This window comes from Equus asinus, chromosome 26 (genome assembly GCF_041296235.1).
Source record: "Equus asinus isolate D_3611 breed Donkey chromosome 26, EquAss-T2T_v2, whole genome shotgun sequence".
Classification (NCBI taxonomy): Eukaryota; Metazoa; Chordata; class Mammalia; order Perissodactyla; family Equidae; genus Equus; species Equus asinus.
The window spans coordinates 30,788,800-30,816,468 of record NC_091815.1 but is presented as its reverse complement, the minus strand read 5'-3'; the positions used below and the strand labels follow the sequence as shown (position 1 = coordinate 30,816,468).

The following is a 27,669-nucleotide window of genomic DNA, read 5'->3' as shown; positions in this document are numbered from 1 at the left end:
ATTTCCTTAAAGACACGAATAGTAATACTTCTTCCACAAGGGCCAAGACTGTCCTGTACCCCCTTGTATCCCAGCGTTTAGGACAGCGTCCGGCACTTCTTAGCGGGTTCAAAATTGCTGTTGATTTGAATTCAGCGCCAGTGGGACGCTAGGCTCAGTGTACAGGCTTTCACTCAGGTGTTCATTGAACTCAGTCCTCTGAGCCCTTGTAGTAACGCTGTGTCGATTCTTCAAGGGATGAATGAAAGATCTGAGGGGGAACTTCCCAGCTGCCAGGGTTTGGGAAGCACTGTGAAGCTTGCATTTCTTATCTTGACCAAGCGATGGCAAGTCGCTGAGGGTCAGTTTCGTCGTCTGTAAAATAGGGATAATAAGGGTACCTTACAGAGTTGGTTGCTCTGGGGGTTGAATGTGAGAAGGATTGTGAAGCGCTTCCTTAGAGCCGGACCTGCCCCATAGTAAGTGCTCAATAAACGCTCACTATAGGTGAGGAGGGGAGAAGGTGTGGATGAGCCCAAGGACCTTATGGTAGCCTGGGGGAGCCGGGTCTCTCCCGCAGCTGCGGGAAGGGGCGTGGCCAAGCCAGAGGGGCGTGGTCCAGGATTCAAGGGCAGACCAATGGGGGCGCCGAAGGGCGTGGCCCTGGCCGACATGGGCGTGGCCTCGCGCGGGTGGGAGGGGCCAGGCCGCTGTGGGAGCCGCCGGGAGGAAGATGCTCGGGCCAGCAGCCACCGCCAGCCCTGCCGCCGCTGCCGCCCGCGCCGGCCGCCCCCCGGGTCCCCACTAGCGGCCGCCTCCGCCTCCCACCTCCGACCCCGCTCCTCCGGCCCCCCGCCCCGAGCAGGGTCTGGGGGGCTCGGCCCTCCGCCCGGGGCAGCAAAGAAGGGGGTCCCGTCCCCCCAGTGGTGCGGCCAGTCCCCGGCCTCCGTGATCTTGAGAGAGACCCCACCCCTCAGTTCTCTCCGGGCCCTGTCGGAGACCCCCTTTGCCCTCCCATCCTGCTCACATCCGCCCTCCAGGCTCTGTCGGCCCCCCAGATCCAGCTCCCTCCCTCCTTCCCTCCCCGGGGTTCCCCCTCCCCCATCCCGCCGCCGCCGCCCCCTCCCCCTCCCACATCCCCTTCCCTCCCCCTCCCCTCCCCCGTCCCCCGCCCCCCCCCACCATGAGGATGATGGCCGCCGGCGCGGTGCACGGCCTCTTCACGGCCTCCGCGGCCCCGCAGCCGCCGCCGCCCCCGCCGCCGCCGCCGCCGCAACCCCAGCCTCCCCAGCAGCCGTCGCCGCCGCCACAGCAGCCGCCGCCGCCGCCGCCGCAGCCGCCGCAGCAGCAGCAGCCGCCGCCCCAGGCCCCCCCCATGGAGCCCGAGGCCCCGGATTCCCGCAAGAGGCCCCTCGAAACGCCCCCCGAGGTGGTCTGCACCAAGCGCAGCAACACGGGAGGTGAGAAAGGGCTGCGGCTCGGTGTAGGGAGCGGGCAGGCGCCCTCGCCTTTCTCTCTCCTCCTCCCCCCCCCCCCCATGGCAGGTGCAAGGGCTCTGGGGAGGGGAAGGGCGCCCCTCCCTAGCCCGGGGGACGGAGAGGGGAGTTGGGGAGGGGGCCGGACCCCTTGTCCCTTTCGCCGCGGCACCGGGGCTGCGAGCTTTGTCTGGGATGAGAGGGGTTGAGGGGGAGGGGGTGGTAAGTGTCCTTGGGGGGGGGCGCAAAGGATGGGGGGCGTGGGTCCCTCTGGGCGGGTGTCTCTGTGTCCTTGAGGGGTGTGTGATGTGACCCCTTGGGGCAGGGGTGTCCTCGGGCTGGCGTGTCCTGGCCTGTGTAGAGGAAAGAGTAGAGGAGGCCTGTGGACCCGGAGCTTCCAGCCTCCCTCCCTGGGGATGTCCTGAGCAAGGGTTGTCCCAGAGGGAGGCATGTGTGGGTCATGGGCGGGATCGTGCGTGGGGACAAGCTGGGTGGGTGTGTTGGGTGAAACAGAGGAAAGGGTGGGTGTGTAAAGCTAGGTGGGAGAATATGTAGGTGGGACAGGTGTGTGTGTGTGTGTGTGTGTTCATGTGTGCCTGTGGGCCCTGTAAGGCCTGAATGTGTGACATTAGAGATTATGGATATGACAGGAAATAGAGTGTCTGTGTGTGCAAGAGACAGGGTGAGGTGAGAGGGACCAGGCTCCGTGTGTGAGACCCTCTAAGGGGTATGTGTGATGAGGGAAAGTGTGCATGTCACCCCAGAGGGGGCTGTGGCAGAGGGTGACACATGAGTGAGAGGGTGTGTGTGACATGCAAGGGGGTGTGTGGAGGACGCCGAATGGGCCGTCTCTGGGTGTGAGCTGTGAGAGGCTGTGTGGATCAGGGGGAGGCAGTTGAGTGTGTGACACAGGCGTGTCTGAGGTGGGGTGGGACCAGGAGAAGCTGGTGAGGGTATGTGACAAGAAGAGTGTGGGTGTGACTCCAGAGACGCTGTAGCTGGGTGTGACACATGGAGGTGTGCAACAGTGACATCAGAGGGGGTGTGTGCAACAGGGAAGGTGGGCGTATGACGAGGGAGAGGCTGGGGCTCTGTGGGTGAAACACATGAGGGTGTGTAATAAGGGAAGAGAAGGATGGGTACCCGTGTGACAGGGAACATGTGCGTATGACACCCAAGGGGGATGAAAAGGGAAGGGGTGTGTGTGTGTGTGTGTGACACCCAAGTGTGCGGATGTGTGTAACAAGGGGAGGGGTGTGTGTGTGAAATGGTTGAGTGGATGGCACCAGAGATGTGGGGATGATTGTGTGTGTGGATGATAAGAGAGAGAGAGAGAGAGTATGTGTGTGATGGCTGAATGTTGGACACCACAGAAGGTGTGTGTTTGTAAGACAAGAGGGACCCTCACTGCGTGTGTGGCCTGCCGAGGTTTGTGTACCGGAGAATGAAAGACAAGCTGGGACCTCTAGATGTTCGTCTCTGGTGGGGACTCAGGGAGAAGACTGGGTTTGTCCAGGATCCCAGAACCCAGCCCTTTAGCTCCCCGGAAGGAGGGAGACCCCAGAGCAGACACGCCCCTCCCGGCGGTCACCTTGGCCCAAATCTCCACTTCCTCCGGACGCGAGAGAGGGATGGCCTCAGGCAGAATGCACCTTGTCCCCTCCACCAGGCACTAGTTAGGGCTGGCAGGGGGACCTTCCACCTTCTCCCCTCCGATGAATACAGGCCAAGCCTCTCCTTCCCATCCCAGCCCCTGCCCCCATCCAGGTGGGACAGGAATCAGGGACCCCCTGGCTGCCTGTGAGGGTGTCCAGCAGAAATGGGAGGAAAGGGAAGTTGGGGGAGGGGTGGGAGGGAGTTTCCTGTCCTTCTTCCTGCTTCCCCACCCCCAGCACACACATGAATATGTCCCCGCCGGCTTCCTTCCCGCCTTCCTGCCCCACTGCCATTCCCAGTCCCTGAGAGGGTCCGGGACCCAGGCAGTCCCTGAGCCCAGCCTGCCAGTCCAGCCCCACTCCCCCTGCGGAAGGGTGGGGAGGCGGGGAGGGCTCGTCCTTCTCTTAAAGGGGCTGAGATGCTCAAAGTCTGACCTCTAAGAGCAGCACCCCTAACAATGGCGATGCTGCCAGGCGCGCTCAGGTCCAAGTTCTTGACACCTACTACGAGCCAGGCTCTGAGACAGGGGATCCCTTCCCGATACGACCCTCAGGGGAGACGATTTGAGCTGCTTTTTCAGGGGAGGAAAACCGAGGCTCAGTGAAATGAAGCCTCTTGCTCAAAGTCACACAGCTCGGAAGTGGTGGGGCCCGGATCCACCCAACACTGGGCTGCCCGGTTCCAGAGCTCATGTGCTTAACCACTGTGCATCCTGCCTCTCCCTCAGCAGCGGGGAAACTAGGATGAGCCCTTAGGGACTCTCTCCTCCAGACTTTTCTTCCTCCCCTCCCGTTGACCCATGGGGAAACTGAGGCTCTGAGATGCGAAGGGAAAGTCCTCCATTTACATTTACAAAAACACTCCGGGGCAGGGCTAGGCAAGGGTCCAGGACTTTCATCTCAATATTGAGGTCTCTTTCCAATAAGACATTCACGACCGTGGGACGCTGGGTCAGCCCCACCCCTCTTCTGAGCCTCAGTATCACCATCTGCCAAATGGGCAAATGACGACAACCACAACTATAATAGTAACAATAGCTACCAATATTATCGCTTCATGGCTTCCATGCAGTATTTGATTTCATTCTCCCCATACCCTATGATGTAATAATAATAAATTATAAGAATGGCTAACATTTATGGTGCCACAGTGTGCCAGAAAGTTATGGAAAATGCTTGGCACGGACCAGTCATTTGATCCTTACAATTCTATTATATTACCCACGTTACAGATGAAAACTGAGGCACAGAGAGGTTAATTAGCTCAAGGCCCGTCAGCTAATGAGTAGCCATGATTTGAAAGCGGGAGGCCAGCTCCATTGTGTGGGTAGATGCTATAGTGAACCCCATTTTCAGGTGTGGAAAGTGAGGCTCAGAAGGGTGAGGGACTTTTCTGGGGTGTCACAGCAAGTCGTGGCAGATTGGGCAGAGCGAGCTCCTGCTCACGGTGCCAGCCTGCCACTCCTGCCTGTTCTTGGGGGCTGATAGAGGAGATGGTGTCTGTGACAAGTGGCTCCTGGGCGCCATGACTGGCAGGCAGATGCCATTAGGAGGGTGACAAGGACTGGAGGACTTGGGTGAAAGGCTGGATGGAAACTCCGGTTAGGAACTTGTCGGCGAAATAGTTGACCCTAGTCTGTGGGACAGTAACAAAGAATGTCCCCCTTGAGTCCAGATCATAACTTAAGGTGTCACTAGAATGAGCCTTGTATTCTTGGCTATTCCCACCTCTGTCACCCACAAATATACAGAAACAGCAGCTTCCCCTCACACACACACACACCTCACACCCCAAATGCAGCTTACACACCAGCCGCATCTTGCGCCCAACATCGCTTACTCTTTGACACAAAGACACTGTCGCCAGAGTTAAGAGCCCTAGAGTACGACCTTCCGGAGTTCATCTCCTCACTGCCGTGAGCTTGGTGTGCGACCCTCAGGCAAGTTGATTCACTGCTCTGAGCCTCAGTCTCCTCATCTGGAAAATGGGCACCGTAAGCTCACCCTCCCTCTCCAGGCTGTTGTGTGGGTTAAATGAGACTATGTATGCGAAGCAGCCAGCATGAGGCCTGGCAGCTGGTAAATGCTCCATAAACAAGAGCTATCAGCATCATTATTCTTATTAGTGCCACTGACAATGTCATAGTCCCGTTTCACCATCCGATGGTGATTCGCCCCAAGGACGTCGTAGCCGGTCCGCCTTTCTCTCCCTCAGAGACGGTGTCACAACTAAAAGACAGCTTCACACCCTTCGGCACCTCCTCCCTTCAGATGCTTCGGAAGCACGCTCCGGTTGTATTACACTTCTCACAGGAGCGGGCAGCACCATCCTTCACGGAAAGACTTCCCGTACCTGAGGTCCGCCCCACCCCCCAGCGAGGCCCCTCCCACGCCACACCCCACCATCTCCTTTCTTCCACCAGCAGCGTCCCCACACGCTCCCCACGACAATGTCAGCATCACACGCCAGCCTCCTCACACCTCCATAGAACATGCGACTCTTTCACCTCGGACCCCCAGACAAGGGCAGATACCATGGGTACCACACTCCAACTTTGGTCACCCCCAGACATACTGTCACCACCGACAACACCTCTACGTCGTCCACCCCTTCAGCTCTCCCTTGCTCATTCATGACCCTCCTCCAGATCAAAGCCATCTTTCCCGGCCAACTCTCTGACAGTAAAAAATGCCACTCTTACCACATCACTCCTAATCTCTTGGGTAGGTAAACATTATTTATGGAGGGGGTGGGAGAGTATGGGTTGCTTTTTGGAAGCCTCCAGAAGCATTCCTGAGAAGGGAGGGGGAGACCAGAGACTCATAATGCCTAGAAGAGGATAAACAGCCCCTTCCCAAAGTGGAAATGCTTAAAATTGCTTCAGGAGAGAAACCAGGTTAATCGGGAGAGCTGATGTTGTCCTCTTCAGTTCTTCAGTCCCTGTCACTGAGTAGAGGTTGCTGCCTGGACTCCAAAGGAAGAGCTCAGAGCGGGGTGGAGGGTGGGTGGGCGGAAAGTTCTGGCATCTAGATTCTCCTTCAATAGAAGGAAGAACTTTTCCACAAGTAGAGCCTTGGTTGTTCCAACGGGGTAGGATGTGTGAGGTCTGGGGGGTTCCGGGTTCAGCTGAGGTCACGTGCCTGCCCCTTGCCGCAAGGCAGGCTGGGAAACAGAGGCCTGGCTTCCCCCTGGGGGAGGTGGGACTCACACGGTGGGAAATGCTCCCAAACGAGAGGGACGTACAGAAGACTCTAAAAAGGACCAGAGCAGGCTGGTGGCCTCAATAGGAACTCCTGGGACCTAGAGTTGTGAGCTTCCACAGGCAGGGGTCTCAGCGGGTCACAGTCCGCAGGACACTGGCCTGAGGAGGGGGCTCCAGAATTCACCAGTCTGTTGCGGGAAGCACAGAGCACCCACGAGGTGGTTTAAACGGGGTCCACGGACAAACTTTTTTTTTTTTCTTTACTTCTGTATGTTTTTATTGACGTGCTTTGGACGGGAAACTATAACCAGCCCTTCAAACTGAGTATTAGCAATGATTTTTCAGTGTCCTCTTTAAATGGGTGCTTTTCCATTTTAAAAGCGAGTGGCCTTAAAGGAAATGTGCTGTCTGCCTTGTTCCCCGCTGTGTCCCCAGCACCTAAAACGAGGCACAGTTGCGGGCACTCAGGATGGATTTGTTGGAGGGAGGGAGAGAAGAAGGAAGGAAATAACAGCAGAGAGGGACTTAGAAGGGCAAAATTCAAGAGGGTGGCATGAAGGGAGAGATGCTGAGGCCGGAGGACCCGGGAGGAAGGTCTTCTATCAGTGAAAGGACATTCCTCCTCCAAGAAGCAAGGAAGAGACTGAGGCAGCCCCGAGAGGGAGAGGCCATGAAGACAGCGGGGTCCCCCCTCCTGCTCTTTTCTCCCGACAAAGCCCCAAAGCTTCTCTAAGCTCATTTCCCCATTTATAGAGCGCTGATCGTGTGCCAGCCATTGGCATGAGAACTTGTGTTTATGAAATAGGGAATAATAATAATGCTGATGCTGAATACATCTAACGTTTCTCCAGTGCTCTGTGTGCCCGAGACTTTACAGTTTATCATTTAATCCCTCACAGTAACCCTGTGAGGGAGCGCGATCACGTCCCCATTTCACAGATGAGAGAACTGAGACCCAGAGAGGGGAGGCAGCTTGCCCAACACCACACAGCCTGTCAGTGACAAAATTCACACTCAGTCTAGGGTTGTTTCTGCCATTGCCTATGATGATTCTCGGATGAAACCTGGGAAGTGTGAGAGAGAGGGTGCAGAAAATGGGGTGGGGCGTCCCCAGTTTTCTTCAGAGCAGGTGAATACCTTCTGTCTTCTAAAGGGAAGTGGGGGTCCCCAGCCCGGTAGCGCAGCAGTTAAGTGCGCACATTCCACTTCAGTGGCCCGGGTTTGTCGGTTCGGATCCCAGGTGGGGACATGGCACCGCTTGTCAAGCCCTGCTGTGGTAGGCGTCCCACATATAAAGTAGAGGAAGATGGGCATGGACGTGAGCTCAGGGCCAGTCTTCCTCAGCAAAAAGAGGAGGATTTGGCAGCAGATGTTAGCTCAGGGCTAATCTTCCTCAAAACAAAAGGGAAGCTGGAGAAGAGGCTCTGACTGAGGGAAGATGGGGAGTGAGGTCAGAGAAGGAAAGAGGATGGAGTCTTAGTGGGAATGTCTTTCTGAGCCTTCCAGAGGTGGAGAACTGGGCCCCCATCTCCTTGACAGGTTTGGGGGCAGGGCAGGCAAGGGGCCACCTCCGTGAGCCCAGGGAAGAAAGTGAATTCCCCCCGGGAGGGGGTCAGGATGATTCATGGGAAGTCACCCTCGTGGGCTAATTATCTAATAGGCTTAATTGTCTGATTAGGCAAGTTTAAGAGGATTGCCTTGGGCTCAGGGAAACCCCTTAATTCTGGACCCCCTCCCCGGGCCTGCAAATCCACATCCAGCCTCTTGCCTCCATACTCCCATCTTAACACATCAGGAGACCCAGAACCTTGTCTTAAGGGACCAGACGGTGATGGGCAGGACTCCCAGTGCCCCGCTCCCCCGCCCTTCCCCCACTTTCACCAGAGCCGTTTCTCTTTTATCTGCTCTGTATGCTGGCGTTTCATGTGAGACATTGAAGATAGATTTCCTTTGCTTTAAAATAAAAAGTTGAAAAACCATGGAGGGATGGTTTGAGACTTTAAGCTTGGGAAGCAGAATGGCCTGGCTCCTCCCTATCTTTTCCCAGAATTTACGGCCTGCCTACTCTATGTGCTGGCCACTGAGTGAGTCCCCAGGACACAAGGGTGAGCTCTAATGACGTGACCCACCATACACCTCTGTGCCACACCGCTCTGATGGCATGAAGCAAGGGGTCCATCTTTTCATCAGAGTTCAAGGAAGGCTTCCAAGAAAAAGGGACGTTTGAGTGGGGACCCAATGGACAAGAGGAATTCACTGGGGGAGGGGAGTTCCAGGCTCAGAGTATGTGTAAAGGCCCTGGGGTGGGTTGGAGGAGAGGACTTTGAGGAGTGAAAAGGAAAGTGTGTCCGGTGCCCATAGGGGAAGATGAGGACTCAAAGCTGGAAAGGTGGACTGGGCCAGATCACAAAGGGGCTTGTAGTGAGAAGGCTCCAGAATTTTTCCCCTAGGAGGTCTTGGGGGCAACAGTTTGGCTAGAAGGTAGGAGAGGCTGGACACTTGCCTTGAGGCTGCATTATCAAAGTGCTTGACACGTGACCAGGGACATTGGTCCGTAGCAAAGAAGGGCCAATGCCGCGCAAAGGACCCTTGGCATCACCCGCCGCCTCTAGGTGTGCGAGGCTCTGTTAGCCACCTGCAGGGGAGGGTGTTAAGCAAGGGAGGGCCAAGAATGAAGCAGAATTGCATGTGAACCTCAACTCGGCAACTGGCTTGGTGCCCTCGGGCTACTGACCTTGCTTCTCGGAGCCCCTCTGTGCCTCAGTTTCCTCTTGTGTAACAGTGGAGCTCATTCTATGCACTTCACTGGGAACTTGTGAGGAATGCATGAGCTCAAGCTTGCAAAGCACTCGACACAGCGCTGGGTCCATAGCGAGTGTCGAGAACATCTCCAAAGTCCAGCCCTCCTCCCCCCTTGCTGCTCCCACCAGTCATTCTGCCGTCACCTCCTGCCTGGACCATGGCAGTCACCTCCTCGCTGGGCTCCCAGCTTTTCCACTCTTACTCCTCAGTCTGCTCCCCTCGTGGTGTCAGAGGAATCTTCTTGAAACCTAAGCCAGCTCCTGCTCTGTTCAGAGCCCTCCCGTGGCTCCCACTTCACTTACAGTAAAAGCCAAAGACCTCACCACGACCCTTGAGCCCCGACACCCCACCACTCCCACCACCCCTCGCAGCCCTCATCGCCTCCCACTCTCCTCCTCCCTCACTCAGCCCCAGTCACACTGGCCACCTCACTCTCCCTCAGACAACCCAGGCACAATCCCACCCCAGGGCCTTTGCACGTGCTCTTCCTCCACACAGCCACGTGGTTCCGCTCCCTCCTCCACAGCCTGGAGACAGGTTAGGTTCCCATCTCAGCTCTGCCACCTCCCAGCTCTGGGAGAAGAACTGGGGCAACTTCTTTCCCTTTGTTTCCTCACCTGCAGAATGGGTTTATGAAAGTACCTCTTTCATAGCATCAGTGTGAAAATCAAAAGAACTGGTATTTGTAAAGTACTTGGAACGCAGTCCAGCGCAAATGAGGTGCTGTAGAGGTGTTTGATAAACAAAGAATGCCACATCCTTGGGGAGGGCTTTCCTGGCCAGGGATCTGACCGTGCAGCCCTACACCCCCGTCCCCTTTCCTGCCTGTTTTTGTTTTCGGAGTATTTGCCACCATCTGACATAAAACATACTGTCTGTCTCCCCCTTCTAGAATAATGTAGCTGTGCGAGCTCTTGGCTCAATCACTAAAGCTCTCTGGCCTTATTTGCCTCAACTGCCCGCAAAACCAGGGAGTTTTGTCTGTTTTCTTCATGGCTGCTTCACTAGAAGGTTCCACGCAGGTGCTCAGGAACTGTTTGTGGAATGAATGCATGAATGAATGAATGAATGAAGATCATGATTTGTAGGATTTTCCTTTACTGCTGTTCTCATGGTCGTTGCTCCTGTTTGTTACTGTGGTGCCAACGGTTTCCTCGCCCACCCCCTGCTGGCGCCCACCCCCGGGGGTACGGTCCAGAGAAGAAGACCCCTCCCCCTGACTCCCCTCCCTGCCGTGTGCCCCTGCAGAGGAAGGCGAGTACTTCCTGAAGGTGCTGATCCCCAGCTACGCGGCGGGCTCCATCATTGGCAAGGGCGGCCAGACCATCGTGCAGCTGCAGAAGGAGACGGGTGCCACCATCAAGCTCTCTAAGTCCAAAGACTTCTATCCGGGTGAGCCCCGGCCCAGCGCTCGGCCCTCAGCCTCCCTCCTGTCCCACCCACCTGGGCCCTGGATGAGGGGGCAGGGCCGCCCTAGGGGCAGTGATAGTGGTGGGGGGGCCTCCCTCAGCCCCAAGGGCCAGGCCCTAGCAGATGGGGGTGGGGGCAGGGCAAGACAATGGGCCTGCTGCATATTCATGAGCTCATTTGCATGATGTGCTGGCAGATGTGCCCTTTCCCACACACCTGCCCCTTTGGGTCAGTTGGAGGAGCTGGGGGGGGGGGGGCGGGGAGCCGGCAGGGAGGCAGGTGTCAGGGTGTCCCTCAGGGCTTGGGGAGCAGCCGTCTGTCTTACACATACCCCACTGTTTCCCTCTGGATTTCTCTATCACCCCGTCTTGCCCAATGTGAGTCTCATTGGTTTTCTGTCTGTGCCATTCTTTCTGTGTCTCTTTCTCGTCTGTTTCCGACTTTCCCATCTTGTGTCAGTCTCCGCTCCCCTCGGCCTCTCTGTGGCCTCCTGCTCTTCTCTTTGCTTCTGTCTCTCTGGTTCTGTGGGGATAGCTTCCACCTCTTGTTCTCTGAGCCTCCCATCCCACTGTCTGTCTCTGCTTTTCCCTCTCGCTCTCCTCCTCTTTCCCTCCCTTTCTGTCTTCCCATCTCTCTCCAGCTTTTCCTTTCCCTCCACCTCTCATTAGTCTCATATTTTTCTTTCTCTTGCTCTCCCAACGCTCCTTTCTACTTAATCATTCAGTCAACCAATCTTTAGCAGCCCCCCTCAAAGAGGTCATTCTCTGCTGGGGTTGCCCCTCATTTCTTTCTGCCTCTGCTGGCCCATCTCTCTCTTTATGTTTCTTTCTTTCTCCTAAGTGTCAGCTCCCTTGTGGGTTTTTGCGCTGTCTCCCAACTCAGCCCTTTTTCTGCCTCTCCTCCAGCGCTCTCTCTCCCCCCAACCATAAATTTTCCAAGGCCCCTCCACTCTCCTTAATCCCCCTCAACATCTCTCATTCCTCCACATCTCCCCCCCAAGACCAGTGCCCCAGCTTTGACGTCTAGGGATCCAGGGAAGGACCCTGAATTGCATCTTTGGTCCAGCGCTGCTTCTGGTTCATCCTTAATCCCCTTGGATTTTTTAGGTCAAACACCAGAGCTGGAGCCGGGGGTCAGGACACATTCATTTCCTCTCTCTCTCTTTCTCTCCTCCCTCCCATCTCACTAAGCAGCTTTGGCAAGAGGTTTAGAGAAAAGTCCAGGGAACCAGACACACCTCCCCCTTTTCTCTTCCACCCTGGCCCGATTTGCCCCACACCCATCTAGCCTACAAGATACGGACAAGACCTCTGCTTGGGACACGCATCCCAGGACACTTGGTTCCTTGCTTCTGGGTCACATTCTGTGACGTGAGACACGTCATCCCCTCCCAACTCAGTGACACACCCCACAGGCCAAGCAGCTGAGTACCCCAGAGGATGGGATAGTCATTGACTCTCCTGGGCCAAACAAGCCATGTGAGCCAGCATCTCTCAGCCCCGGGACGTGCATCGAGCCCCTCTCCTCACTCCTGATGTGGAACTTGCAGATCACACAGCAGGTGTCGGCTCCTGACTCAGGACGCAGCCCCCCACACCTAGTCCTGTCCCTAGGGCCTCCCAGGAACCATAGGAACATAAGAAATGGAGATGCTGCTGCATGGGACAAAGAGCGTATTTCCCTCTGCTCTTGGCTGACACCCTTTCATTCATTCATTCAACACATGTTCTCTGAGCATCTCCTCTACACCAGCCCTGTGCTAGACGGAGACGGGAACACACAGTGACTGAGATGCTGGTCTCACAGCCCAGTAGGGGAGACAGACGGAACACCAGTGACGATCAAGTATGGCCAGAACTGGGAGGGGGAAGCCCAGACTATGGTTGGAGCCTAGACAGGGCACCCGACCCAGCCTGGGGAGGTCTGGAAGGGCTTCCTGGAGGAGGAGCCCAGAGCAATAAGTAATAGTGAGTTAGGTAAAGAGCAGTGACGGGTGGTCCAGAAAGATGAAATAGCATATGCAAAGGTAGGGGTGGTTTGATCAGTGTGACTGAAGCATACAGAACAGGTGAGAAATGACAATGGAGAAATTGAAAGGATCCTCTGGGCCTAGTAATTACACACACACACACACACACACACACACACACACACTGCACTCGTGTGTCTACTATGTAAAACAAAAACCTACCTGGCTTTAACCCCACGGGAGCGGCAGAGCATACAGAGGGTTTCCCCTCCTTGGTACAGGAAACCCCAAGCCACAGATTCAATCCTTCTGGGTCATACATGGAGAAACCGAGACCCAGCAAGAGGCAGGTCGCTTCCCATGGCCACACAGAGCCCCGTGCCCTCACCGTGACGCCCTGGTGATCCTCACCTCCTCCGGATTTTGAGCATCTGCCTGAAGCTCTGGACTCTACCCCCAGAAGAAAAGCATAGACACACACATTTTTCTAAATTTTGTTGATTTATAACGTATATGTGCCAAAGTGTGAAATCTTAAGCAACTACTTAATATGTTCATACATATTCTTTTTTTCTATCAAAAATACAAAAGCAATGGAGCTGGCCCAGTAGCATAGCGATTAAGTTTGTGCACTCCACTTCAGCGGCCGGGGTTCACTGGTTCGGATCCTGGGGGTGGACCTATGCACCGCTTCCATGCTGTGGCAGGCATCCCACATACAAAGTAGAAGAAGATGGGCACAGATCTTAGCTCAGGGCCAATCTTCCTCAGCAAAAAAGAAGAGGATTGGTGTCAGATGTTAGCTCAGGGCCAATCTTCCTCAAAAAACAAAAACAAAAACAAAAACAAGGGCAATCATTCTATACCTCCACCCAACACACACACCACACCCCCCTAGTTTAGCACTGGGTGGTGCAGTGGCTAAACGCCCAGACTCTGAAGTTCAAAAGCCTGATCTTTCACTACTGGCTGAGTGAACTTGGACCAACCTCGAATCTTCTCTGTGCTTCAGTGTCCTTAGCAGTAAATCAGGAATAATCATATCTTAATATGTGCCTCAGAGATGAAGTGGACAAATCTATATAAAGTGCTTAGAATGGTGCCTGCTGTGTGCCATTATGTAAGCACCAGATGTTTTTGTTGGACATTCTTTCAGGGTTTAACTGAGCCCCTCAAAGTCCCTGTGGACCCCAGTAAAGAACTCCAAGGGGGTAAGAGATCACAGACCCCCTGAGCTGGAAGGAAGCCTCGCATAGATGGAGAGCTTGGCCACTTCAGCCAGGCTTTCCCTGGGGCCACCCAGCCCCACCCCCAGTTCCCACCCTGACCCACACCCTTTCCTATTTACACCCAGACGGAGGCAGCCTGCACGCTGACTCACCCTTGGCTCAGGCCAAGCCATTGTTCTGGGGTGAGGGGGAGTAAGAGTGAGGAACAGTGGCCCAAAGGAGATGGGGAATGTCAAGTCCACAAGTGGCCCATGACAGTGACACCCAGACCCATGGCGAGACTGGCAAGCGGGGCTGAGAGATGGCAAGCGAGGGGTCAGGGTGGTGGCACCAGCATGCTGCACTGAAATGCCCACAGGACACGGGACACTCACCCCCAAGTGTCCCGGACACACGGGGGCATGGAGCCTGGCACACACTCAAGACCTTTTCCAGACCCAGGGAGCTCACTGGTCCTGCAGACAGACTCCCACCCAGGGAGAGACACACACACGCTCCACACACCAGACATGCCCGGCTCACCCAGGCACCCACATGCTCGCACCAGCCAGTCGTAGTAGAGTCTCCTTTGTCTGGCTGGAGTACATACACTCAGACACACACACAAGCATATCAGTCGTCCTGTCTTACACACGGACGCCTGGGTCTGCCTGTTGGTCTCTTCCCCTTTCTCTTTCACATCATTCATAGAGTCTTATCTGTCTGTTCCCTATACACACACACATAACGTACACATGCATACCAGACACCAGTCGTCCAAATCATCTTTTGAACACCTAGAGGTGTCTGGCTGTCTCTTTCCCTTACTCACATGCATACACACAGACACACGCTGTCATCCAGCCTCAAAGTGGTGCACCTTCAGTGTACAGCCTCGATGCTGCTGCGTGAGATTCTTTCTTTCTCTCAGACTCTCACACACACAGCTCAGTCTCACAAAGAGTGTACGCAACCTCGAACATCCCAGCCTCTTTCCCACACACAAGAGTGCGCACAAACATCTTTACTAGAATCACTCCATCGTGCGGTCTGTTTATAGCTCAGTCTGAAGACAATTTAGGCAGACCTCTCAAGTATACACGTGTATACATACACACACACCCCCCAAACAGCCTCACAGATAGATTCACACTGGTCACAGTGTCACCCAATCTCTCTCCCACACGTATCCTAACACCACCCAGATTTAGCTCCTCTTCCCCATCTTCCCCCACCCAATACACACACACACACACACACACACACACACACACACACACACACGTAGTAAGGATGCCCAGGTACGAACCACAGCCACTATCTGGAGTGTCTCCAGCAAAGGCACCCATCCCACCCTCCTCCCTCTGTCTCCTAGTCCCCACTCTTCCGTGGGTTGCCTTTGACCACTCTGCTCTCCCCTCTGCACACCTCTGTCCTCCCCCACCCCTCAGCCCTCCATCTGGTGGGTCCAGGCAGGCGCTCAGGCCTCTTCTGTCTCCCCCATCCCCCAGCCCTGCCCCATCCTCTCCAAAAGCCCGGAGGCCGACGCTGCGGGCTTTCAGGGGTTGTCATGGCAACGAGGCCTCGTCCCTCGTCCCCCTGGGGGTGGGCTGAGGACCCGGCCAGCCAGACCGATAAGGGGGTTCCAGTTACTGTGGCAACCGTTGCAGGCCTGAGCTCTCGGCTTCTGGAAGAGGGGGGGGGAGCGAGTGAATGGTTGCCAGAGCAACCGGGAGCCAGCAAGGACTGGGAAGAAGCAGCTGAGCCCTGTCTCCCCTGCCCAGGGCTGCTGTGGGCATAGCAAAGCACTTAAGCATCGTTCTTCCATCCCCTGGGGTTGTTTTAAGGGAGGGAGATGAAGTGCAGATTATAACACAGGGATTCTACTGACTTCCCCAGCCACCCATCACGGCCTGGGAGCCCACACCAGCTTGCCTGGGCTCACCACGTGACCTGGGGCCAGTCAGGTCCGCTGTCTGGACCCCAGTTTTCCCTTTCCATTAAATGGGGCCTGTCTCTCAGGAATGTCCCCATTCCCGTCTGACGAGTGTGCCCTCTCTTTTTCCTTGCTCAACAGGAACCACAGAGCGAGTATGCCTGGTACAAGGCACAGCAGAGGCCTTGAACGCTGTGCACAGCTTTATTGCCGAGAAGGTCCGAGAAATCCCACAAGCGATGACCAAGCCTGAAGTGGTCAACATCCTTCAACCCCAAACCACGATGAACCCCGACAGAGCCAAGCAGGTCAGCAGGGACAGACACTGGGTTTCTGTAAAACTGCTGAGATCTGGGATAAGACACGTCTCCCACATTGCTGGAGTACTGTAGGGGTTCAGTGAGATAAATGCTGATAAAATGCTTATCAATCAAATACACGGTAGTGGTTAGTAGTATGATTAGGCAGTCAGCCTAGGGACTCCAGACCTCTAGGAGTGGGCTTGATTCAGAGCAAGCGGGAAGGGCTTGGAGAAGTTAACCAAGATCCTCCTACTTATCCCTCCTTCCTGGGATTGTCTACATCCTCTTCTCCCTTCCACCTCATCCCATTGTCCCTCGGAGCAGCCTGCCTCCCCCTTCCTGTTCTCACCGGAAGTGATCTCAGTGACAGCCCATCCTATCCAAAAGAGTTTAGCAGTGGCCTTTCATGCTCCTTCTTTCCATTAATTACTGTATGGGAGCAGCCACCGTTTGGGAAAATGGTGTTTCGTTAGCGAGAAGAGGGACTGGTCCCTCTCCAGGAGGGATGAAAAGAGGAGGGCAGCGCCTCTGCGTTGCCTCAGTGACGGGGAAGCAGCGCGTATGGGCGTGGCAGGGAGCCGACCAATCGCTTCCCGACCACGGTGCACGCGGGGCAGGTGGGCCCGCTGCAAAGCCCCTGGCAGCACGGTGCCCGGGTAGGGAGCGAAAGGGAAGGGAACGCGGGGCTGGCTGCGCACGCCCCGCGATTTCTCTCCCCTTCCCCGCTCCCATAGACACGCACACGCGATGCAAAGAGGCGGGAAGCCCGGGGCGGGCGGACAGGCCACTGGTGAGGGGTTCTTACGTCTGCCTGGAAGCAAAGATGAGAAAGAGAGGGCCTCACTAAAAGAAATCTGGAATTCTTGGGAATTCCTGTTGCCCTGAGGTGGGGGAAGACCACGGACCTGAGTTCCCCCAAGCTCTTGGGGAGACGGTGGGCGGAAAGCCCTGGAAGCAGGCGCGTGCCCTGCGGATCGCGCCCAAAAAGGAGGCTGCGGGCTCGGCGCGTGGAGCGCGGCTGCTGTCCTTGGTGCTGAAGCGGCTCTGCTCCTCGCGCCCCGCCGGGCCTCTCCCGAGCCCCTGGCCGCCAGCAGGTCACAGCTGACCCACGGTTCCCAGAGAGGCGAGGGGGTTGCCTCGTCCCTCCGCCTCGGTCGCGGCCACAAGTCTGAGACAGTGGAGTGGAAAGGTCATAGGACCGGGATTTTCCTCCTGCCTTATTCCCCGGGGGTTCCAAAGAATGAGCGAGATAATGGCTGAAGGCTCAGGCTCCGGAGTTTCATGTTGAGTTGAAGCAACAACACGGATACTTCTCACCTGTGTGACCTTGAGCAAATGACTTGATTTCTCTGTGCCCAGTTTTCCTCATCTGTAAAGTGAGATTCACTATGGTACCTACTCAAAGGTGGTGGTTAGTGTTGATTGATGTTCTCAAAGCACTTAGCATGTATGCCTAATGCATAGAAAGTTCTCGAAAACTGTTAGCTGTTGTTATTGTTATTATGGGATTTCTGAGTCAGGGAGACAGGTCTGTTCCCTTTTTGGCTTGAACTTGCTGTGTTCCTCTGCGTCTTCTTCCCTTCTGTAAGCCTCAGTTTCCCTTTCTTTCCGGTGTTGGAGCTGGGACGAACCAGGGGTTACAAATTGAAATGCCTCCAGGATTCAGGAAGGGAACACAAAAGATAGGGGACTGTGGCCTCATCGTAGAGATGTCATGCCATCCCTAAGAAGGCAGCTGCTACTCAGCCCCACTTTCGTCTTGCCCTTTGGGAATGTGGACGTAACGTTGCCACATCTTGCAGACTTTTCAAAAGAAGGCGGAAATATTTGAAATCAACTGATTATGAAAGGTTGGCTCTATTTTTAAAACACCGTGTGGCTGTGGGCTGGTGATGGCCTGAGGACCACCAGTTTGCCACCTCTGGGCTAGACCACTGATTCTCAGCCCTGGCTCGTATCTGAATCACGTAGGTAGCTTAAAATGCAGATTCCTGGGTCTCAACCTGGAGCCACTGCATCTGAATTTTTGGAATCAGGCCTGGGAATCTGAACATGGACTCTGGCTCTGCCATTCACTATCTGTGTGACCTTGAGCAAGTTACTTAACCTCTCTGTGCCTCCGTTTCCCAACCTATAAAATGTGGTAATAATAGTGCCTATCTTGCAGAGTTCTTGCTAAGATTAACTAAGTTATTCTCCGAAAGTGTTCAGAAAAGTGCCTGGCACATAGTAAGCACTGTTAGTTGCTGTTGCTGTTGCTTTCATTATTATTATTATTATCACTATTTTAAAACCTCCAAACTTGCAAGTCACTGGGACAGATGGTCTCCGAGGTCTTTCTAGCTCTACGCCTCCTACAATTCTATGGCTCTGTGGTTCCAAAATTCTAGGCATATATTATTCTAAGATTCTCCTGTTCTAATTTCCTGGGACTCCAGGATTCTACGGAACTGCTCCTGCGGATCTCTCTAAGATGCTCTGTGGTTGTACAATCTGGGCCTAGCACGAAGGCAGCTACTGTTTTCAGAGGGCTTCCCACGTGCCAGGCACTAGCACTGAATATTTAGTCACTTTAGTCATTGAATATTCCCAATACTTGTCTGGAGGAGCTGTGGTTATGTCAGTTGTGGAGACGAAGAAATAAGCACAGAGAGATAAAGGCATTTATTTTCACTATTGCTTGGTGAACACAGTTACTGGGATGGAAAGGTTCCATCCTTCCTGCTTCTCTCTGAAATGCTGTGTCACATCCGAAGGACATCTTCACTCTCCGGTCTGGTTTTGTACATTCTACTGTTCTGTCCTCTTGATTTGTCAGACTTCTTTTTTCCCTAATGATTTTTTTTTTTAAACAACAGCTATGTTGAGACATAATTCACACACTACACAAAGTTCACCGTTTTAAAATGTCTAATTCAGTGGTTTTAGTATATTCACAAAGTAGTGCATTAATCACCACTATCCAATTCCCAAACATTTTCACCACCCCACAAAGAAGCCCTACGCCCGTTAACTCTCCATTCTGCCAGCCCCTCCCACCACCAATCTACTTTTGGTGTCCATAGATTTGCCTATTCTGGCTATTTTGTATAAATTGACTGATATTTCTATGGCCTTTTCTGTCTGGCTTCTTTTCCTTAGCATAATGTTTTCAAGATTCATCCATATTGTAGCACATATCAAAACTTAATTCCTTTTTTATGGCCAAATAGTATTTCATTGTACGGAGATACCACATTTTGTTTGTCTATTCAACAATTGATAGAAATTAGGGTGGTTTCTACTTTTTTAGCTATTATGAATAATGCTGCTAATGAACCTATGTGGATATATGTTTTCAGTTCTCTGGGATATAAACCTAGGGGTGAAATTGCTGGTCCTACGATAAATCTATGTTTAACTTTTTGAAGAACTGCCAGAATGTTTTCCATAGTGGCTGTATGACAGCTGTGAGACCTGAACCCAGTTCTGCCCACGGGGGTAACAATGACAATGATCATTTCTTGAGTGCCTACTATGGGCACATATTAATTGCACAGTCATGTGGTACCCTATGCTCGGCACACAGTAGGTCCTCAGCAAATGTTGCTTATTTGAATGAATGGATGATGACATGCCCACAGGGGCCAAGCAGAAATATGACTGAGGGGAGGTAGCCAGGTGTAAGCTGGGAGTGGTGGGCACTATGAGTCACCTGAAGGGCAGCCTTACTCACTTCTGGCCACTTGTGGTCATGCTTGAATTTCAGGCTCATCATTTCATGCATGATTTCAGTTAGGCCTCTCAATAATCATATGGAGGTGGTATGAATATCCCCATTTTGCAGATGAGAAAACTGAGTCTCAAAGAGATTAGGCCCAGCATCAGTGGTGGAGCCAGGATTCAAACCTGAGCAGGTGTCTCCAGAGTCCAAGGCAGCTTTTCAGGGATCTGTGTGTACAGACTACAGACTGGTGGCCTGGCTGCTACACAGTGGTTGTGAGACATTTCGAAGAGGTTGCCAACATTTGAAAGCTAGGTTGCTTTACATTTAACAAATGAGAATTTCCAGTTAATCTAGAAAACTCAGATCTGGCTGAGTTTGGCTACCCAAATGCACATCATCTTACCACACACACACACACACACACTCATACACACACACACACACACACCCCACCAGGTGAGATACACCTGGCTGCCTCCGCCCAGCCCCATTCCTACTTGGTCCTTTGGCCATGTCATCATTCATTCTTACATCCATCCATTCATTCATCCACCCTTTGCTGAGTATATACCCGGGTCCCCTCTGGACACTGAGAACCCAGTAGTAACCAATACAGATAAAAATCTCTACCCTCGGGGCCGGCAGCGGTTAAGTGTGCACGTTCCACTTCTCGGCGGCCCAGGGTTCTCCGGTTCAGATCCCGGGTGCGGACATGGCACTGCTTGGCACACCATGCTGTGGCAGGCGTCCCACATATAAAGTAGAGGAAGATGGGCACGGATGTTAGCTCAGGGCCAGGCTTCCTCAGCAAAAAAGAGGAGGATTGGCAGCAGATGTTAGCTCAGGGCTAATCTTCCTCAAAAAAAAAAAATCTCTACCCTCGGGGATCTTTCATTCTTTCATGGGGAAACAGAAAAGAAGCAAGTACATAAATAAAATGTGTAGGATGCCAGAGTGTGAAGAGTGCTATGAAGAAAAATAAAGCAGAAAAGAGGGGAAGGGAGTATTGGGGCATATATTTTTTTCTCCTAACTTTTTATTTTGAAAATGTTTCGAGAATAATACACTGCACTCCCTGTACACCGCACTTAGAGTCGACACACACACACCTCGGTGGGTTTTGTTGTCTGTTTGTCGTTTGCCATCCATTTGAAAATAAGTTGTAGACTTCATGACTCTTCACCCCCAAATACTTCAGCATGTGACTCCGAAGAACAAGGACACTCTCCTATATCATTGTACTACTATTAGCACACCTAGAAAAATTAATACTCATTCCATACTGTTATTTAGGAAAAAGCCTGTACTCACATTGCCCCAAAACATCGTTTATATCTATAGAGTATTTTTGTGTCCAAGATTCAGTCAAGTCCATTCATTGCCTTTGCTTGTCTGCCTCATTGGTCTCTTTAAATCTAGAATAGTCTAGGGTATATCTTTGGAGGTGAAGGCAACAGAATTGCTGGCTGGATGTTGACTGGATGAATGTGGGGAAGAGCAGACTCATACTTCTCGGGCCTGAGTAGTGGAAGGATTCATTTTCCAGGTACTGAAATGAGGAGACCCTGGCAGACAGGCATTTGAGGAGCAAGAGGAGGAGTTCCATTTTGAACTTTGCAGTTTGAGGTGTCCATTCAGCATCACGCCAGAGATGTGAGGTTAGCAGCTGGCGGCGAATCTGGAGGCGTCCGTGCTGCAGACATAAAATAGGCACATAAACAAGCTTTGATAACTGGGCGGTCAGAGGGGGCCTCTCCAAGGAGGTGCCTTTGTGCAAAGACTGAACGAAGAGAGGGGAGAGCTCTTTTCTGGGGAAAAGTGTCACAGGTGAGGGAACAGCAGGTGCAAAGGCTCTGAGTCTGGACCGAGCTGGGCAAACGGGAGGAACGGCAGGGAGACTGGTGTGTCTGCAGTGGAGTGAGCAAGGGGGAGAGAGGCAAGGACTGAAGTCAGAGAGATCAACAGGGAACAGACCCCGTAAAGCAGCATCTTTCGGCCCCGTCAGACTCCATGACCCCTTTCTCCTACAAATATTTTCCCATGCCCTCTTTACTCTCTGAAATTGTATATATACACCTGTGTGTGTGTGTGTGTGTGTATAATATATCTACATCCATAAGGTTTTTTAATGGTTTTACTGAGATATAATTCACATACACAACACTGGGCCTGTTTAAAGCATGCACTTTGGTGGTTTTATTATACTCAGAGTTGGGCATCCATCACCACAATCAATTTTAGAACATTTCATTTCCTCAAAAAGAAATCTTGATCTCCTCAGCTATCACCCCCAATCCTCCCAGCTCACCGCACCCCTCGCCCTAAGCCGTCACTAATCTACTTTCTGTCTCTATAGATTTGCCAGTCCTGGGCATTCCTATAAATGGAATGCTACAATGCGTGGTCTTTTGTGCCCAGCTTCTTTCACGCGGTGTAGTGTTTTCTAGATTCTTCCATGTTGTCACCTGGATCAGTACTTCATTCATTTAAATCAATTGCCAAATAATATTCCATTGTACAGATGTGGGTTTTCTTCATCCAAGAAGACTTTTTTAAATAAAGGAGAAATGAAAGGAAGGTGACACGTTATCAAATAAGATGACTTTTAACATGTAAAATGCTCAGCCAGGACCACAGTAGAAGAAATAATGAAATAGTCAGCTGCTCACACCTAACAGAGTCTAAGTGAGTTAGACAGCGACAAACGCCGTGATCCGGAGTCTAGTATTGGAGACTTGAACGATGCCAGTGGCGTTACTACTGATGTCGTAGTTTTCTAAAATGATGAACACCTCTTGGTTAAGTTTGGAACAAAACAAAGTAGCGTCTTCCCTTGACTTACCGATAGTTGCATCCCTGGAAAGTTTAGTAGGTCTTAAAACCGTGCAAAAAATAAATACTTAGTACTTACATGGGTCATAGGTTTAGTTCTGGCTCAGGGATTTATAAACAGATTTTTCACCAACATGAATGTCCAGGGGGACATTCAGAAGTCATACAAGGGGGACCGGCCCAGTGGTGCAGCGGTTAAGTGCGCACGTTCCACTTCGGCGGCCCGGGGTTCCCCGGTTCAGATCCCGGGTGCGGACATGGCACCGCTTGGCAAGCCATGCTGTGGCAGGCGTCCCACATATAAAGTAGAGGAGGATTGGCAGCAGATGTTAGCTCAGGGCTAATCTTCCTCAAAACAAAAAAAAAGTCGTACAGGACCTGGGGCATTCCTCGTTGTGAGGAACTGACTCTCTCATTATGGGGTACAAGCATCTATGGTTCTGCCCACTGAATGCCCACATCCACCCCCAGTCCTTGTGACAACCAAAACCGCTCCCACAAATTTCCCAAACACCCCAGGGTCTGGCTCGGGGGTGGAGAGGAGAGGATGAGGGGAGAGCTTCAGAGAGAAACTGTACAAGTCTGAGGGGATGTGGGAAGGATGGAGAAGGAGGCATATCTGTGTAGAAATGCTCTTGGAGACCTGTGGTTTTTAAATACTTCCACTGGAATGAAGACCGAACAGATTGGTGACTGCAAAGGATGGTCACTCTGCACCTGAGACAAGGAGTGACCACCACATTCCAGGGACCAGCTTCTCCCTGCTTCTCAGACCTAAGGTTTTATCATCTTCATTTTGCAGATGAGACAACTGCATTCGATTGCTAGGGCTGTCCTGACAGAGTACCACTAACTGGTAAAATGAGGCAATCCATTTTCTCCCACTTCTGGAGGCTGCATGTCCGAGATCAAGGTGTCGGCAGGGTTCCTTTCTTCTGAGGCCTCTCTCCTGGCTTGTAGGTGGCTGCCTTCTCCCTGTGTCCTCACCCGGTCTTCCCTCTGTGCGTGTCCGTGTCCTAATCTCCCCTTCCTATAAGGCCACCAGTCACACCGGATTATGGCCCTAACCCTAATGACTTCACTTAACCTTAATTGCCTCTTTAAAGACCCTCTCTTCAAATATAGTCATCTTCTGAGATACTGGGGGTTGGAAAGTCAACATATGAATTGTGGGGATGGCGGGCACAATTCAGCCCGCGACATTGACAAAGAAGTTAAGTGGAGTGACCATGCCACAGGGTGGGAAGCACAAGGGAGCAGGAATCCGTGAGGCTGGATTTCAGCTCCTTCGCTATCTGCGTGACCCCGGGGCAAGTCCCTTCACCCCTTAGGCCTCACGTGTCTCATCTGTAAAGTGAGACTAATGATGCCTTCTCTCGGACTGGGTGTCAGAATGCTTGATGATCTAGGAGGGCACAGGCACCAGTGTGAGCTTGGAGCCAGGGTCCCAGAGGGCCCCCACTGGGTCAGCCATTAAGCCTTTAGGAGCTGGATGGAAGGGACGTCCCAGGGGTCCCAGGGGCACGCGACAGGGTGGCTAAGAGGCTACTGAGGCGACTTGGAGTCCTAGCTCTTTTTTTACCAACCAGTGTGGGAGTATTTCAGTATTTTTAACAACCAGTAGGACCATACTGGTGCTGGGCCTGATTTCGGACGCTTGAGAGCCGGGGGAAGGAATGAGTGGACACTGCAGTTCCGTGTCTGACCGCCACCCTCCCTGTCACTCTCCACGCAGGCCAAGTTGATCGTCCCCAACAGCACGGCGGGCCTGATCATCGGCAAGGGCGGCGCCACCGTGAAAGCCGTGATGGAACAGTCGGGCGCTTGGGTGCAGCTGTCCCAGAAGCCGGAGGGCATCAACCTGCAGGAGCGCGTGGTGACCGTGAGCGGCGAGCCGGAGCAGGTGCACAAGGCCGTGAGCGCCATCGTGCAGAAGGTACAGGAAGATCCCCAGAGCAGCAGCTGCCTCAACATCAGCTACGCCAACGTGGCTGGCCCCGTAGCCAACTCCAACCCCACCGGCTCGCCGTACGCCAGCCCCGCGGATGTGTTGCCTGCTGCTGCCGCTGCCTCGGCCGCTGCCGCCTCTGGCCTCCTGGGCCCCGCGGGGTTGGCGGGCGTGGGAGCTTTTCCCGCCGCCCTGCCTGCCTTCTCGGGCACCGACCTGCTGGCCATCAGCACGGCGCTTAACACGCTGGCCAGTTATGGCTACAACACCAACTCCCTCGGCCTGGGCCTCAACTCAGCTGCAGCCTCTGGGGTCCTGGCCGCCGTGGCCGCTGGTGCCAATCCTGCTGCCGCCGCGGCTGCCAACCTCCTGGCATCCTATGCGGGTGAGGCAGGGGCCGGGCCAGCTGGAGGGGCCGCCCCACCTCCACCCCCGCCCCCTGGAGCCCTGGGGTCCTTTGCCTTGGCCGCGGCCGCCAATGGCTACCTCGGGGCCGGGGCGGGCGGTGGGGCAGGCGGAGGGGGTGGCCCGCTGGTGGCCGCTGCAGCCGCGGCAGGGGCGGCCGGGGGCTTCCTGACGGCAGAGAAGTTGGCAGCTGAGAGCGCCAAGGAGCTGGTGGAGATTGCGGTGCCTGAGAACCTGGTGGGAGCCATCCTGGGCAAGGGGGGCAAGACGTTGGTGGAGTACCAGGAGCTGACAGGCGCCCGCATCCAGATCTCCAAGAAGGGCGAGTTCCTGCCAGGCACGCGGAACCGGCGGGTCACCATCACGGGCAGCCCCGCGGCCACGCAAGCCGCTCAATACCTCATCAGCCAGCGGGTCACCTACGAGCAGGGAGTGAGGGCCTCAAACCCCCAGAAAGTGGGATGAAGCCCGTGGTGTGTGCTCCCACCCTGCTCCCTCCTCCTCCTCCTCCTCCTCCTCCTCCTCTTCCCCAACTCCTGACCTCAGCTCGGTTGTCCTGCTCCTCGTGGGATGGGGCTGGGGTAGGCCTGACTGCACCCCCCCTTCTGGTAGTCATAGGCAGGATTGAGTGATGGCTGGGGACGGGGCCCAGAAGCTCCCTCCCCGGCGCTGAAATGACCCCTTCTCCCTTCCTCCCTACGCTTGACTGGGCCTGCCCTCCTGTCCCAGGGCCCAGGTCTGTGTGATATCTGTATATATTGCATTTTGTTGATTTTAATAGAAAACAAAGCGTTATTTTCTCTTTCTTTCCCTCCTTTTTTTTTTTTTTTTTTTTTGGTAAGGATTCCCCCCCCCTTATAAGTTTTTGTTTCCATATGGGAGGAGGGGAGGGAGCCTCTGGGTCACCTAGAATGAGGGGCCTCCCCAAAACAACACCCCACCTTTCCTGCTTTCATTTCCAGATCCGAGGGAAGTGACAGGGGTGGAGTAGCAGAGGGGTCGGAGCTGAAACGGGCCATGAGGAGCAGGGGCCCCAGGTTCAGAGATTTTCTCGGCTACTCTCTCCCCTCTGGCGTTGCCCCTCGTAGGTGGGACTCTTTCCTCTTTTTTTGTGAGGTTGTATGGGGGGCGCGGGGGCGGTGCTGCTGGGGATGAAGCCGCCTCTGGGATTGGACCAGTCCTGTGGGCAAGACTCTTGTGAGAGGCTGGAACAACTTCCTGTGGCATCTCCAACGGCTTTTTCTAGAGTAAGGGGGAATGAAGGTCCCTGCTGTGACATCCCTGAGTCAAGTACTTTCTGGGGTGCTTCCGGCACTCCTTAGGATGTCACAGGAAGTAGTTCCCCAGACGTCACTTCCTGTGATGATAGGAGAGACAGGTACTTCCTCTGATGTCTCAATGAGCCTTCTTTGAAGGTTACTTCAGTGATCTCATGGGGGCATGTACTTCCGGTGGTGTCTCCAGGTGACTTCCTGTGATGTCATCGGGATGGAGCATTCACTTCCTGTATTGGACCATGGCCAGTCACTGACCCTCCTCCGCCACCCACACCCCTCTTGGGTGGGTCTTGGCCTGTGGGTCTTCCTAGGAGGAGAATAAGGGGTGGGACTTAGATCTGATCTAAGGAAAAAGACCCAGTATTGTCAGGGTCATCTCCATCCAAACGCACCAAGTCTGCGAACTCAGCTGGCAGAGAAGTGTGGGAGATGGAGTTAGTGAAAACTGCTGTTGAAGACCCCTGTTCCCACCCCTGCCTTTTGTGTGCATGCTTGTGTCTGCGTGGCTTTGTTTCATTGAGTCTGGTGAGCCAGATGTGCGGTGGCTCTGTCAGGCCAGCGTGGCCCAGAGTAGAGTTCAGCGAGCCACGGTAGGGTCCCCTGAGCCGGGATGCTTCGTGTGGTCTAATGGATTCCATTGGCTTGTGGTTTCCAGCAAGCTGGAGTATTTTGGTGGTATCTGATGGATCAGAATGTCTTGGCGCTCTCACCACGGGCTCTGAGGAGCCGGAATGTTCCGGTGGAGTCTGCCAAGCCAGGCAGCCCTGAGAGTTGGGTTGAGAGTGGCTCCCTGAGCACTGCGGCTGTGGTCAGCTCTAAGGCCTTGTCGGCAGGCTGAGATTTCAGAGCCTGACAACCCTGTGGACTTAGGATAGCAGAGACCCACCTCTCCCCGCATCCATCTCCCCCTCCGCCTTCCTCCACTTCCTCCAACCCAAAGCGGGGCCCCCAGCGCCCTGGTTCCATCATCAGCATCTCTGGGGGAGGGGGACCCCATGCCCACCCTCTCCTCCATTTGTCCCCCTCCTAGGTCTTCCACACCCTTCTCTTCTCCATGGCTTTGGGGGATCCGGCCTCCTCGTCTCTCTCCCTAAAAAGGAGGGAAGAAAAGCCAGAGACGAGTCCCGCCCCTAAAGCCTGGGAGACCCCTCCCCCTCGCTAGAGAGCCACCCCCAAATCAAAATGTGAAAATCCCTAGAAAGCAATAGCCTTCAAGGTACCTTGCACTGAATTCCCCACCCTGGCCCTTCCCCCTGATGGGAGGCTGTAGCCTGGGCACTAGGGTAACTTTTTCCATGCCCTCTTCATCTCCAGGGTGGGGGGCAGGCCCCATTTCCCCAGCCCCCACCTCGCATCGCTGCTGCCCCTACCCCAGATCTCCAGGCTGAACCCAGATGGAGATATGAGTGCCAAAACAATTCTCGATGTAACTTTGTACATATCTTCTGCCGTTGGGGGCTCTTGGGGTTGGAGATGGATGTGGCCCTGTGGGCCATCACTCCCCTCCACCTCAGAAAGACCTTACAGTATTTCACAGCATCTCCACCCACATGTGGGTATTG

General features: G+C 53.9%; 1 protein-coding gene across 1 annotated transcript; it reads left to right on the top strand.

Moving 5' to 3' along the window:
* Nucleotides 1–1,154: 1,154 nt before the first annotated feature.
* Nucleotides 1,155–25,636, top strand: NOVA2 (NOVA alternative splicing regulator 2). The gene is made up of 4 exons (XM_044759927.2): nucleotides 1,155–1,439; nucleotides 10,363–10,506; nucleotides 15,779–15,945; nucleotides 24,213–25,636. The coding sequence occupies exons 1-4, from the start codon at nucleotides 1,163–1,165 to the stop codon at nucleotides 25,293–25,295; spliced, it is 1,671 nt and encodes a 556-aa protein (XP_044615862.2). The 5' UTR covers nucleotides 1,155–1,162; the 3' UTR covers nucleotides 25,296–25,636.
* Nucleotides 25,637–27,669: the final 2,033 nt, after the last annotated feature.

Excerpts from the sequence above, each read along its gene's own strand:
- NOVA2 (XM_044759927.2), top strand. The coding sequence starts at position 1,163 with ATGAGGATGATGGCCGCCGGCGCGGTGCACGGCCTCTTCACGGCCTCC. Across the intron at positions 10,507-15,778 it reads GTCCAAAGACTTCTATCCGG|GAACCACAGAGCGAGTATGC; the intron begins GTGAGCCCCGGC and ends CTTGCTCAACAG. Across the intron at positions 15,946-24,212 it reads ACCCCGACAGAGCCAAGCAG|GCCAAGTTGATCGTCCCCAA; the intron begins GTCAGCAGGGAC and ends CTCTCCACGCAG.